This window comes from Mustelus asterias, chromosome 14 (assembly GCF_964213995.1).
Source record: "Mustelus asterias chromosome 14, sMusAst1.hap1.1, whole genome shotgun sequence".
NCBI lineage: Eukaryota > Metazoa > Chordata > Chondrichthyes > Carcharhiniformes > Triakidae > Mustelus > Mustelus asterias.
The window spans coordinates 60495710-60509912 of record NC_135814.1 but is presented as its reverse complement, the minus strand read 5'-3'; the positions used below and the strand labels follow the sequence as shown (position 1 = coordinate 60509912).

At 42.0% G+C, this 14203-nt stretch overlaps 1 protein-coding gene across 3 annotated transcripts in view; it reads left to right on the top strand.

Moving 5' to 3' along the window:
- Positions 1-12392, top strand: part of sestd1 (SEC14 and spectrin domains 1) — a 150618-nt gene extending 138226 nt beyond the window's left edge. For 2 of the 3 annotated variants that reach the window (XM_078228493.1, XM_078228495.1), the window contains 3 exons: positions 2582-2773; positions 4006-4139; positions 11353-12386. In XM_078228493.1, coding sequence (XP_078084619.1) covers positions 2582-2773; positions 4006-4139; positions 11353-11476 — 450 coding nt within the window. In that variant the 3' untranslated portion in view covers positions 11477-12386. Of the gene's footprint in view, positions 1-2581; positions 2774-4005; positions 4140-11352 lie in introns of all 3 variants that reach the window. The other variant, XM_078228494.1, reaches the window with a different exon arrangement.
- Positions 12393-14203: the final 1811 nt, after the last annotated feature.

The window sequence follows — 14203 nt, the reverse complement described above, 5'->3', positions numbered from 1 at the left end:
CTGATTCTGGCTTGTTATGCACTGAATGCCTTTCATGCCTGGGTTCCACATTCTGCAATTCCCTCATTAAACCTCACCATCTCTCCACCATTTCTCCACTCTCTCCTTAAATCCAACTTCTATGAGCAAGCTTTTGGTCACACCTCCTAATTTCTTAGAATTTTTCCGTGTGTGTCCATGAAGTACCTTGGAATGGTTTTCTACATTTAAGTCTTTGTTACTGTTACTACTACTAAGAATTTTTTATTTTAGTCAAGTCAATCTACTAAAAGAGTGGAATATTGTTTTGTCCATATTTCATGTATTCTGCTGCATAATTGTCTTGTCTACAAATTGTATACCAAGAATAATCTTGCAATACATAGTTGTGCACTGTGTTCGTCAAACAAATTCCATCTTTACTATATATTACAATGAATTCTTTCCGCATTATTCTGACAACATCATGAAAAGTTGTTTCTATTTGCCTACTTTAGGGGGCAGTGTCACTATATTCAGTGAAGTGCCATTTCTACAATACATTTTCTTGTTGCATTGTTTAACCCATGGGTATAAGTGATATAACATAGCCAGGGTTACAGAGATATTTGCCCCTTTTTACTGCCCATTGTTACATTCTATAAACCTTGGTCTTAATGTTTTGTCTTCCTCATGATGTCTGAAAACACTTGTTGAGTGATATTTCTTCAACATTTGCTTGAAGTTTCTTGGGAATTTTGCTGAGTTATCACTTAAATCACACTTCTGCTTTGGCTGCAGGAAGGAAATGTTTCCCAATCATCGTAATTGTAATGAATATAAAACAGAAAATGCTGAAAAATCAGTAGTTGTTAAAGGAAAATGTTAAAGGTTTGGATGTCGCTCCTTCATCACAACTGGAAACTAGAAAGTATTTAGTGAAGAGGTCAACGGTCGAATATCAACACTGAGAACTGAAAAGCTGAGAGTTGGATATCCTAAGTATTGCTGCAGAGGGAAACTAACAATTTAATAATGTGAAAGTTTTACCTTTTAAAAATTGTGAACATCACCTCATCAGGCAGAGAAAAGACATTAAAGAAAAACGGGTGTGGAAGTAGCTCAGCAAATATATGGGAAGGAACAAAAATAAAGCTTCAAAATCGAGAAGTTCAAAATGCTACTTTCAAGTACGAATCTACCCGAACTTGCAGATGGGACCGGGATTAACAGTCTACTGAGACAACACCTTCAACAATGAGCATTTCCTCAATGCAGCACTAAAGTCTCAACCGATGTTCTTTGAAAAAAAACTGACCATTTGTAATGGCAAAATTTTGACAATGTGCATTGTCATTAATTTCTTTTGGGTGGCCACACATATGTGGCATTTAATCTGGAGCAAAACCTTCATGTTATCTTCCAGGCTGTTGTGTGGCCCGCACATGTGAGCAGCAAGGGAAACATTGATTTCAACCTAAATTATGAGCTGAAATCCAGTAAGGAAACCTCTTCCTACACTTTGGGCTGAGCAGTGAGAATACTTCTGCTGAGCCAAGGCTGGTACAGTTCCCAAATTTTATGTTGAGTTTAATTTGGATCAGCATGAAAGTATTAGAACAGAAATGGGAATGGGAGTGTGATTTGAAGTGGCTAATCATAGAGAATCAGGTTATATTTTTGAACAAAATGTAAGAGTTCATCAAAGCCATCACCCAAGCAGGAGTTATCCTCCCACATATAGAAACCCATAATGTGAGTAGCAAATGCAGACTAGATGGGAGAAAATGTTCATTTAGAGGAGTATTTGGGACGCCAGAGGAAAATAGGCATCCAGAATCTGAATTTGTTTTGACATCAGAAGGTGCTGAAAGGTCTGAAAAACCAGTGAAAAGATGCAAATTTAGGAGAATTCCTTGTAGAAAGCAGGGAATGGAAAATGTGCAGTTCTGTTGAAAGGATGACACCCAAGGATGTCAGACTAAATGCCACATGTGTGGCATTTGTGTTTTTATCCAAAAACATTAATAGAAATGCATATTTCATAACGGCAAAATTTTGACAGAACATTGGTCAAGACTTTAGTGCTGTATTGAGGAAGTGCTCATTGTTGGAAGTGTTGTCTCTCAGCAGACTGTTAATCCCAGTCCCATCTGCAAATTCAGGTAGATTTGTACTTGAAAGTAGCATTCTGAACTTATTGATTGTTTACTAATTGTTATATCTGTTCCACGCTTGGGTTTAATTTTAACCTAACCTGCCTATTTATCATTCCTGTTATAACTCCCAACCTGACTAAACATTTGTGAATGGTGGCACACTGTACATGAATTTTAGGGAGCAGAACATTGATGCTTCTTCATAGTTTAGCACATTTGAATTATTCTATGAAGCTAGGTGAGCAAATTACTTCCAAGTATCCTGCATTGTTTAATCAATGTGTCTGTTGAGATAAAGCAAAATATTTGAAAGATAAAGTGTCACTACTCAAAAATTCCTTAAGTCTAGTTTTGAATATTTTTAATTTGAACTTAAGTAAAATAAATTGCTATGAATAGAATGCAAAAGTGATCCAAGTAACAGCCTGTTTTATTTATCCCATCCAATAATGCTGTGTGTCTAGAGTACCTACGATTATGGAAGACAGTTGCTGCAGGCCACAGTAGTGCTGTGCCAATCTCTACGATGTACCACAAGGTCTTCAGGGGAGACACTACCAAGACTGAACAGAGTCTGGAAACAGTTTACAGTGACGTCGGAAGAAAGGATTCACAGACTGAGTTTGGCTTACACATTCAACTTAACTGCTGAAAAGGTTGTGTTTCATTTAATTTTTAGCATTGGGTGCCAATCAGGAATGGGAAGCATGGGTGATTTTATTTTCCTCCTGACCTGAAGGACTGAGATCAGTTGCAGTGTCAGACTGTCATCAAGGTTAACACCGCTCAGATTTGAATTTGTAACAGGAATTTTCCTGACATGTGTTAGTCAGTAGCGTTTCACAGACAACGATTGTTTACTCAGCCATTGTAAAAACACTTAATCCGAATGTTTTCTTGTGTGAAAGAGGAACTTTGATATAATAGGAACTACTAGGAATTGGAAGCGTTAGCTTCTGAGTAAATGTCTACCAACAGTTTTCTAAGCTTGTTGTCAAATAATCCTAGTTCCAGTTTCAGTTCCACTGGATTCAACCACTTTGTAGAAAATGATGCACAATAATGTTGTAGCGTGGTAAGTTCACTGCATTAAATTTGTGCGAAAATGGAACATATCTATTAAAGCCCTCAAGGTCTGTGCATTGATTTCCAGTCTCCATTGTATATTCACTAAAACAGTGCAAAGAGAAGTATGCTTCTAATTAGTATCTAAAACAACCAGTCCCACTCACACCCTTATAGCACATCCACTCTTTCAAATTAAGTGAGCACACAAAAAACTGTGCAACTAGAATTTTTTTTACAATTAATTGCTCACAAAACTTAGCTGCAATTTGTCAAAGTTCATACCTAATGCTAAAACAAGTTTGTTTCTGAGGTTAAAATATTACCCAAAATATTTATATTTCTTGATGAATTGCAATGGCTTAAATAAAATTATGCCTTTATATCAAGGGAGCTTTCATATCACTGCTTAATTTTTATCAATTTTTACAGTGTTAGCAATTAAAATGATCTTCACTCAGTTTTGATTTGCTTTTAAAAAATCATGTAGTGATATGACTGTTTCCATTTATATACCTGTGATAAATATGCTTAATTTTAAAGCCCCTAGTTTTCTTCATGCTCTTATTTTAACAAGCAGATGAAAGTGAAGTAAATCCCATAGTAAAATAATATTGCAGACCTTTTGTAATTTGTATTTTTAGCTAAATATAGACCTCAAAATTACATTCGTGGGCAACTTAATACCTAAAATCTAATATTTTGACACAGACATCCTAACCACGTATGTGTACTTATTATTTAGAATTGACTGGAATTTTATTCAGAACATGGTTATACAATTGCCTTTTCCTTTCATAACTTATAAGCATTTTTTCTTCAGATACTGAAGGATAACTCTCAATTGGAGGAGCAGACTGAAGCCTGGAAGGAGTTTCTAGAAAAATTTGATGAAGTTGAAGTCACTGGCAAATCGTTATTAGACAGACTAACGGTGCCTGTGATTTACCCTGATGGGTAAGATTTTACATTGTTGACATGTACTTGTGCACTGTATCCCCTTACAGCTAAACGAGACAGTTATTGTCATCTAATGCACTTCATGTTATTGAGAAAATATATTTACCTTTATGATCAGCTTTTTCACAGTTGTTATTCTGGTGGTGTCTCTAATGTAGAAAACATTCCAAGGCTTTTTAAAGGGAAGAGGTGAGAGATTAATGGAATAAATGAATAAATGCTATATAATAATTGGAGAATTAGCCGAAGTGACTGACAGTTTTGTTAAAAATCGTAAAGGAGAAAGGTTTCAGCAGAGAATTCCAGAGAGGAAAGCCAAGACAGTTGAAGGCTCTGCCACCAATGTTAACAGGAAGGAATGAGTAAAAGGCCAGAATTGAGGTACTTTAGAGTGAAGGCGAGGATATAAAGCACATTGCAGAAATAAGGTGTGCAAAGCCATGGAGCAATTTGAAGAAGAGGATTTTTAATTCAGTGTAGTCAGGGTCCGGAAACAAATGTACTTCATCAAGGGCAGGGTTGATGAGTGAATATGGTTGTAAGAAGTCTCACAACACCAGGTTAAAGTCTAACAGGTTTATTTGGTAGCAAAAGCCACTAGCTATCGGAGCGCTGCTCCTTCATCAGGCAAGTGGAATTTCAGTTCACAAACAGGGCATATAAAGACACAAACTCAATTTACAAAATAATGATTGGAATGCGAGTCTTTACAGGTAATCAAGTCTTAAAGGTACAGACAATGTGAGTGGAGAGAGGGTGAAGCACAGGTTAAAGACATGTGTATTGTCTCCAGCCAGGACAGTTAGTGAGATTTTGCAAGCCCAGACAAGTCGTGGGGGTTACAGATATTGTGACATGAACCCAAGATCCCGGTTAAGGCCGTCTTCATGTGTGTGGAACTTGGCTATCAGTCTCTGCTCGGCGACTCTGCGTTGTCGTGTGTCGTGAAGGCTGCCTTGGAGAACGCTTACCCGAAGATCAGAGGCCGAATGCCCGTGACCGCTGAAGTGTTCCCCAACAGGAAGAGAACACTCTTGCCTGGTGATTGTCCAGCGGTGTTCATTCATCTGTTGTCATAGCGTCTGCATGGTCTCCCCAATGTACCATGCCCCTGGACATCCTTTCCTGCAGTGTATCAGGTAGACAACGTTGGCCGAGTTGCAAGAGTATGTATCGTGTACCTGTTGGATGGTGTTCTCACGTGAGATGATGGCATCCGTGTCGATGATCCGGCACGTCTTGCAGAGGTTGCTGTGGCAGGGATGTGTAGTCTCCTGAAGGCTGGGTAATTTGCTGCGGTTGTTTGAAGGCAAAAGATGGGGGTGTGGAGATGGCCTTGGCGAGATGTTTGTCTTCATCAATGACATGTTGAAGGCTCCGGAGAAGACGTCGTAGCTCTCCGCTCCGGGGAAGTATTGGATGACGAAGGGTACTCTGTCCGCCATGTCCCGTGTTTGTCTTCTGAGGAGCTCGGTGCGGTTTTGCGCTGTGGCGCGTCGGAACTGTTGATCAATGAATCGAGCGCCATATCCTGTTCTTATGAGGGCATCTTTCAGCGGCTGGAGGTGTCTGTTGCGATCCTCCTCATCTGAGCAGATCCTGTGTATACGGAGGGTTTGTCCCCCGTAGGAGATGGCTTCTTTAACGTGTTTAGGGTGGAAGCTGGGGAAGTGGAGCATCGTGAGGTTATCCGTGGACTTGCGGTACAGTGAAGTGCTAAGGTGACCATCCTTGATAGAGATGCGTGTGTCCAAGAATGCAGCCGATTCCGGAGAGTAGTCAGTGGTGAGTCTGATGGTGGGGTGGAACTTGTTGATGTCATCATATAGTTGTTTCAGTGATTGTTCACCATGAGTCCAAAGGAAGAAAATGTCATCGATGTATCGAGTGTATAACATCGGTTGAAGGTCCTGTGCGGTGAAGAGGTCTTATTCGAACCTGTGCATGACGATGTTGGAATATTGAGGGTCAAATTTGGTCCCTGTGGCTGTTCCGTGCGTCTTGATGAAGAACTGGTTGTTGAAGGTGAAGACATTGTGGTCCGGGATGAAGCGGATGAGTTGTAAAATTACATCTGGAGATTGGCAGTTGTCGGCATTGAATACTGAAGCAGTTGCAGCAATGCCATCGTCGTGGGGGATGCTGGTGTAGAGTGCCGAGACATCCGTGGGGCGTGGAGTGCTCTTGGTTCAACTGTTCCATGTGTGCCGAGTTTCTGTAGGAAGTCTGTAGTGTCGCGACAAAAGCTGGGGGTTCTTTGTACAATGGGTTTCAGGATGCCCTTGATGTAGCCAGAGAGGTTCTCGCACAGGGTTCCATTGCCCGATACGATGGGACAGCCAGGTGTGTTTGCCTTGTGTATCTTCGGGAGGCAGTAGAGATCTCCAACGCGGGGAGTACGTGGGATGAGAGCATGGAGGGTGCTCTGAAGGTCCGGATCAAATGTTTTGATCGGTCTGTTGAGTTGACGAGTGTGTTCTTTGGTCGGATCTGTGGGTAACTGTCTGTAGTGTTCCTCATTGTTCAGTTGTCGGTACACTTCTTTGCAGTAATCCATTCTGTTCAGTATGACGATGGTCCCTCCCTTGTCTGCTGGTTTGATGACAATGTTGTGGTTGGTCTTGAGCGCGCGGATGGCGTTGCGTTGTGATTGGATGATGTTCGGGGCTGTCTTGTGAATGCGGCTGATGAATCTGGCATTGATGCACCTCCTGATGGCTTGGGCATACATGTCAAGTCGAGGGCAACAGCCTTCCGGAGGAGTCCAATTCGACTCTTTCCTCTTTGGTTGCTGCACCGCGGATCTCTCTGTCGGCTGTTCCGGTTCATTGGCTGTCTCATTGAGTTCGTTGTTGGCCTTTTGGGGTTTGTGAAAGAACTCCCGCAGCCTCATTCGCCTGATGAATTCCTCTGTGTCTGCTGCGAGACTGATGGGGTCTATTTTGGTGGTGGGGCAGAAATTGTTCGCAGCCGAGGGCTCATCAGGCGAATGAGGCTGTGGGAGTTCTTTCACAAACCCCAAGAGGCCAACAACGAACACAATGAGACAGCCAATGAACTGGAACAGCCGACAGAGAGATCCGCGGTGCAGCAACCAAAGAGGAAAGAGTCGAATTGGACTCCTCCGGAAGGCCGCTGCCCTTGGCTTGACATGTATGTCCAAGCCGTCAGGAGGTGCATCAATGCCAGATTCATCAGCCGCACTCTCGAGACAGCCCCGAACATCATCCAAGCACAATGCAACGCCATCCGCGTGCTCAAGACCAACCACAACATTGTCATCAAACCAGCAAAGGAGGGGCCATTGTCATACTGAACAGAACGGATTACTGCAAAGAAGTGTACCGACAACGAGGAACACTGCAGACAGTTACCCGCAGATCCGACCAAAGAACACACCCGTCAACCCAACAGACTGATCAAGACATTTGATCCGGACCTTCAGAGCACCCTCCGTGCTCTCATCTCACGTACTCCCCGCGTTGGAGATCTCTACTGCTACCCGAAGATACACAAGGCAAACACACCCGGCCGACCTATCGTATCGGGCGATGGGACCCTGTGCGGGAACCTCTCCAGCTACGTCGAGGGCATCCTGAAACCCATTGTACAAAGAACCCCCAGCTTTTGTCGTGACACTACGGACTTCCTACAGAAACTCGGCACACATGTGAACCAGGAGCACTCTTCGTTACAATGGAACTTGACACCAGCATCCCCCACGACGATGGCATTGCTGCAACTGCTTCAGTACTCAACGCCGACAACTGCCAATCTCCAGATGCAATTTTACAACTCATCTGCTTCATCCTGGACCACAATGTCTTCACCTTCAACAACCAGTTCTTCATCCAGACACACGGAACAGCCATGGGGACCAGATTCGCACTACAATATGCCAACATCTTCATGCACAGGTTCGAACAAGACCTCTTCACTGCACAGGACCTTCAACCGATGCTATACACTAGAAACATCGATGGCATTTTCTTCCTTTGGACTCATGGTGAACAATCACTGAAACAACTATATGATGACATCAACAAGTTCCATCCCACCATCAGACTCACCATGGACCACTCTCCGGAATCGGTTGCATTCTTGGACACACGCATCTCCATCAAGGACGGTCACCTCAGCACCTCACTATACCGCAAGCCCACGGATAACCTCACGATGCTCCACTTCTCCAGCTTCCACCCTAAACACTTTAAAGAAGCCATCCCCTACGAACAAGCCCTTCATATACACAGGATCTGCTCAGATGAGGAGGATCGCAACAGACACCTCCAGCCGCTGAAAGATGCCCTCATAAGAACAGGATATGGCGCTCGATTCATCGATTGACGGTTCCGACCTGCCACAGTGAAAAACCGCACCGAGCTCCTCAGAAGACAAACACAGGACACGGCGGACAGAGTACCCTTCGTCATCCAATACTTCCCTGGAGCGGAGAAGCTACGATGTCTTCTCCGGAGCCTTCAACATGTCATTGATGAAGACGAACATCTCGCCAAGGTCATCTCCACATCCCCACTTCTTGCCTTCAAACAACCACACAACCTCAAACAGACCATTGTCCGCAGCAAATTACCCAGCCTTCAGGAGAACAGTGACCATGACACTACACAACCCTGCCACAGCAACCTCTGTAAGACGTGCCGGATCATCAACACGGACGCCATCATCTCACGTGAGAACACCATCCAACAGGTACACGATACATACTCTTGCAACTCACCCAACGTTGTCTACCTGATACGCTGCAGGAAGGGATGTCCAGAGGCATGGTACATTGGGGAGACCATACAGACACTATGACAACGGATGAATGAACACCGCTCGACAATCACCAGGCAAGAGTGTTCTCTTCCTGTTGGGGAACACTTCAGCAATCACGGGCATTCGGCCTCTGATCTTCTGGTAAGCGTTCTGCAAGGCGGCCTTCACGACGCACAACAATGCAGAGTCGCCGAGCAGAGACTGACAGCCAAGTTCCACACATATGAGGATGGCCTTAACCGGGATATTGGGTTCATGTCACACTATCTGTAATCCCCACGACTTGTCTGGGCTTGCAAAATCTCACTAACTGTCCTGGCTGAAAACAATGCACATCTCTTTACCCTGTGCTTAACCCTCTCTCCACTCACATTGTCTGTACCTTTAAGACTTGATTACCTGCAAAGACTCGCATTCCAACCATTATTTTGTAAATTGAGTTTGTGTCTTTATATGCCCTGTTTGTGAACTGAAATCCCATTCACCTGATGAAGGAGCAGCGCTCCGAAAGTTAGTGGCTTTTGCTACCAAATAAACCTGTTGGACTTTAACCTGGTGTTATGAGACTTCTTACTGTGTTTACCCCAGTCCAACGCCAGCATCTCCACATCATGAATAAGGTTGAAGATGGGATGCGATCCGTGTGGAAAAGCTGAATTTCAACAAGAGTTTACGGATGTTCGGAGAGGATTAGGAAATGTGTGACAAAAGCATGATTAAGTGTTTTGCTGTTGGGGCACATGTGGACAATTTTATGGAAGTGGAAAAAAGCTGTTTTGAATATAACTGTGGAATGTTATTTGAGTTTAAAGTGTACATGATGGGGAACTTGTTTGAGACAGTGGATCTTTGGCCTAGCTTGGAGCCAAGTTAACTATAAAAACAACAACCATCTGTATTTATATTGCATCTTTATAAAACAACCCAAGACACTTCACAGGGACAAAAACAAAACATAACATTGAACAACCTAAGTAGACATTACAGCAGATGACCAAAAGCTTGGTCAAAGAGAGGGGTTTTAAGAGATAAGTTTTATTAGAGGAAGAAAGTAACGTAGAAAGATGGAGAGGCTTTGGGAAAAATTGCAAAATTGAGGGCCCAGGCAGCTGAGGGCATGGCTACCGATGGTAGAGTGATTTCAATTGGGGATGCCGAAGAGGCCAGAACTAAAGATTATTTGGAGAGTTGTGGTGCTGTGGATCACAAGGGTAGGGAGGAGCAAGACCCTGGAGAGATTTGAAAACCAGGATGAGAATTTTGATGAGTTGTGCTACAAAGCCAGACTTACCTCATCAAAGAGTGGGAGACCAGGAACTCCAAGTCCTAACCAGCCTCAGGAATTTTACGCATGTCCAGACTAGGAGTGGATTGCACATGTGCAGTGTAGCGCTGCTTTTGGCTTTCATAGAGAGCCATTATCCTGCAATACCTGTACTTGGGGGTACTTGATGCTGAGACTAGGTAACAGACTCATAAAATAAAGAGTTCTAGGTTTCAGCATTGGCATTCTTCACTGTGAGCACAGAGTTTATCAGATTTTTTAGGTTGTGCATTCTATTGTGATCAATATGTTATGTAAACCAACCTTAATTTTATAAATGCTCATAATGGTCGTAATCTGATAACTCATTAAGTCAGCATTTTCTATATGAATCGCTAAAACTATACAAAAATAATGTTTGCTGTGGCAATATATACCCATCTGCCTGAAGAATCAGTTCATAGAATCATAGAAACCCTACAGTATAGAAAGAGGCCATTTGGCCCATCGAGTCTGCACCGACCACAATCCCACCCAGGCCCTACCCCCATATCCCTACATATTTTACTCACTAGTCCCTCTAACCTACGCATCTCAGGACACTAAGGGGCAATTTTTTAGCATGACCAATCAACCTAACCCGCACATCTTTGGACTGTGGGAGGAAACCGGAGCACCCGGAGAAAACCCATGCAGACACAAGGAGAATGTGTAAACTCCACACAGACAGTTGTCACCTAAATTGGATAAGATCCAGAACAATTAAGCTAAATGCCTAAAGTGCTTTCTTTGTAATGTTGGTTATGCCTCCTTTATACAAGCTGTAGCACTATAAAGTTAAAAATGCATGTTTACACTTTGTGCCCCCACGGACTTTCTCTTACAGGCGGTTTGGAGAGGTAAATGATGCATTCTTGAGCAAGAACTGAAGAATTGGTAGAGGGTGGATTAAGCTGCAACATTCTTCCACATTCATTTGAAATGACATTGTTGTGGTGGGGGTGGGGAAATTCATACACATTTGAAATCATCCTGGATAAAATTAGTAACAATCACTCACAATGCCCCACAAAACTTCATCACATTTATTTTCAGTCTTTGCTATATTTTTTCAGTAATTCTGTTTTTCCGCATTTAAGTGTATTATCAATATTTATTTTCCAGAACTGAACAGTACTTTGGAAGTCCAAGTGACATGGCCTCAACAGCAGAACATATTCGAGAAAAGATGCGGTTGGTTAGCCAAAAGAAGCCACAACCACCAGAACCAATCCCAAAAGACAGTTAATTGATTAACCCTTTACCAAATGGCCAATAACAGGACTGGGAGTCACCTACTCAGCATACCATTCAGATACTAGAAATTTGTTTTGCTTATGATGATGCTACATTGGAAAATGGGTGCACAATCCAGGTGTGCATAAAATGTGAAATTTTGGTGATGGACCTTGGAGCAATTTTTGCGTATAACATGCCCTGTTATACTTTGGAAAACTGGCCTGATATCCTTGCTGTGCATTATATGTCTAGAATTATGATAGAAATATATGCTACAGCTGAGGGAAACGGAGATTCCATTCCATGCATATTCTGCACAGCTTGCTTTTGAATACAGGCCATTGTCAGCTTTGACTGTAAAAGCCATATTGACTATTAATGTTGCAATGACATTAAGATCTGAGAATAATATAAGAGTGGAATATAAAGCATTGCACTGAACTGAATTCCTACCCCGAGAGCTTTACAGTCCTGTCAACTGTTAAGTTTAGTGGTTGGCACAAAAGCTTAATGGTGCTACAAAATCTTTTAGAATGTCCCATGGACTAAGCAGTCCCTTTTACTGTTCTTAGACAGGTGCAGTGGTACTTTTAGGCTTTTAATATATCTGTTAGTAGATGTTGATAAAATGTTTCCCTTACAATTATGTCTTAATTTTTGATTTTTTTAAAGTTGCTGCTTTACTTTGTGCCAATATGAAATGTACACTTAAATGCCTTTGATGTAATTTCTTTTTTTTTCAATATCTAATATGTTTTACATATGACAATTGCATCTTAAATGATACTTGGAGATAAGGACCTTTTAAAAATACAGATAAACAATTATTTGTTTTGACAGCCCAACATTTTAAGCAGCAATTTGGCATTGAAAGTTCATGATTCTGATCCTTGCAAAATAAAATACAACATGTACACTGTATTACCGACATCTGTGTCCTTTAAACTAGAATGAAAAGGATTTTTAAAATTGAAAAGCCTGGATAAAAGCCATGATTCACAAAGCTTAAAAATGACAGAAATTAAGTGATGTAAGGCTTGGGCCTATTAGTAGAAGGGTAGAAAAACTGAGTGATTAAGGAGATAAGAGTGAGTTAGAATTGGAGAAAGTGCAATAAGTCTAAATTTTAGCCTACGAGAATGCAGAGATGAGGAAAACTATGTGGGACAACAGATCTCTGATTTGAGGCTGGAGGTCATTTGGGTCACTAGATTGAGAAATTGAATGTAGTTCAAAGAACAAAGAAAATTACAGCACAGGAACAGGCCCTTCGGCCCTCCAAGTCTGCACCAACCACGTTTCCCGACTTAACTAAAACCCTTTCGGAGACCATATCCCTCTATTCCCATCTCATTCGTGTACTTGTCAAGACGCCCCTTAAAAGTCACTAGCGTATCCGCTTCCACTACCTCCCCCGGCAACGAGTTCCAGGCACCCAATACTCTCTGTGTAAAAAATCTGCCTTGTACACCTTTAAACCTTGCCCCTCGCATCTTAAACCTATGCCCCCTAGTAATTGACTCTTCCACCCTGGGGAAAAAGCTTCTGATTATCCACTCTGTCCATGCCTCTAATAATCTTGTAGACTTCTATCAGGTCACCCCTCAACCTCCGTCGATTCAGTGAGAACAAACCAAGTTTCTCCAACCTCTCTTCATAGCTAATGCCCTCCATACCAGGCAACATCCTGGTAAATCTTTTCTGAACCCTCTCCAAAGCCTCCACATCCTTCTGGTAGTGGCGACCAGAATTGAACACTATATTCCAAGTGCGGCCTAACAAAGGTTCTATAAAGCTGCAACATGACTTGCCAATTTTTAAACTCAATACCCTGGCCGATGAAGGCAAGCATGCCGTCTGCCTTCTTGACTACCTTCTCTTACCTGCGTTGCCACTTTCAGTGACTTGTGTATCTGTACACCCAGATCCCTTTGCCTATCAATACTCTTAAGGGTTCTGCCATTTACTGTATATTTCCTATCTGTATTAGACCTTCCAAAATGCATTAATGCAGTTCATAGGAAGGTGAGCAAGATCAGTAGAAAGTATTAACAAACATAAAGACAACCTGATCTGCTCCCGAATCTTGCTTTGATTATAAGTGGTTGAAAAGAAAATGAGCAGAAATGAAGTCAATAAAAGATTTTAGTTCAATAAAATTAAAATCTCATAAACGCAAACAAGAAGCTTGTGTGTAATTGGATGAAGGAGATAGCCAGAAAGGTTTAGTTTCTAGCGACATAATAGTTTAGAACTTTGTTCTGCTGTAGATGCTGTTTTGGATTCAGTCACGCTCTTAAGAAGAGTAAATGTTTTGCTTATGTGGGTGTTGTCTCTCACTTCTATTTGTGCAGTGCTGTAATCCAGAGGTGTGACAATTGTTCCATCTTGTGATCTGGACAAGATAATGTGTCCTCCTGTGTACTTGCAGTGTCTCCCCAAGGCAGGTATGGTGAGACTAAGAATTTTGATCAGATTTATTTAGACCAATTGGTAAAAACTGTCTTTGTGTAGTGATGTGAAGATATGAGTATATGTTTTTTTTATATCTTGATCAAAGGAGCAAAATTGAAGTCAAAGGGAATTGGGAAATTTTTTTGCTGGGTGGAGTCATGCCTAGCACAAAGGTTTTGGAGGTCAATCATCTCAGTCCTGGGACATCACTGCAGTAGTTCCTCAATGACCTTCCCTCCATCATAAGATCGGAAATGGGGATGCTTGCTGATGATTTCACAAT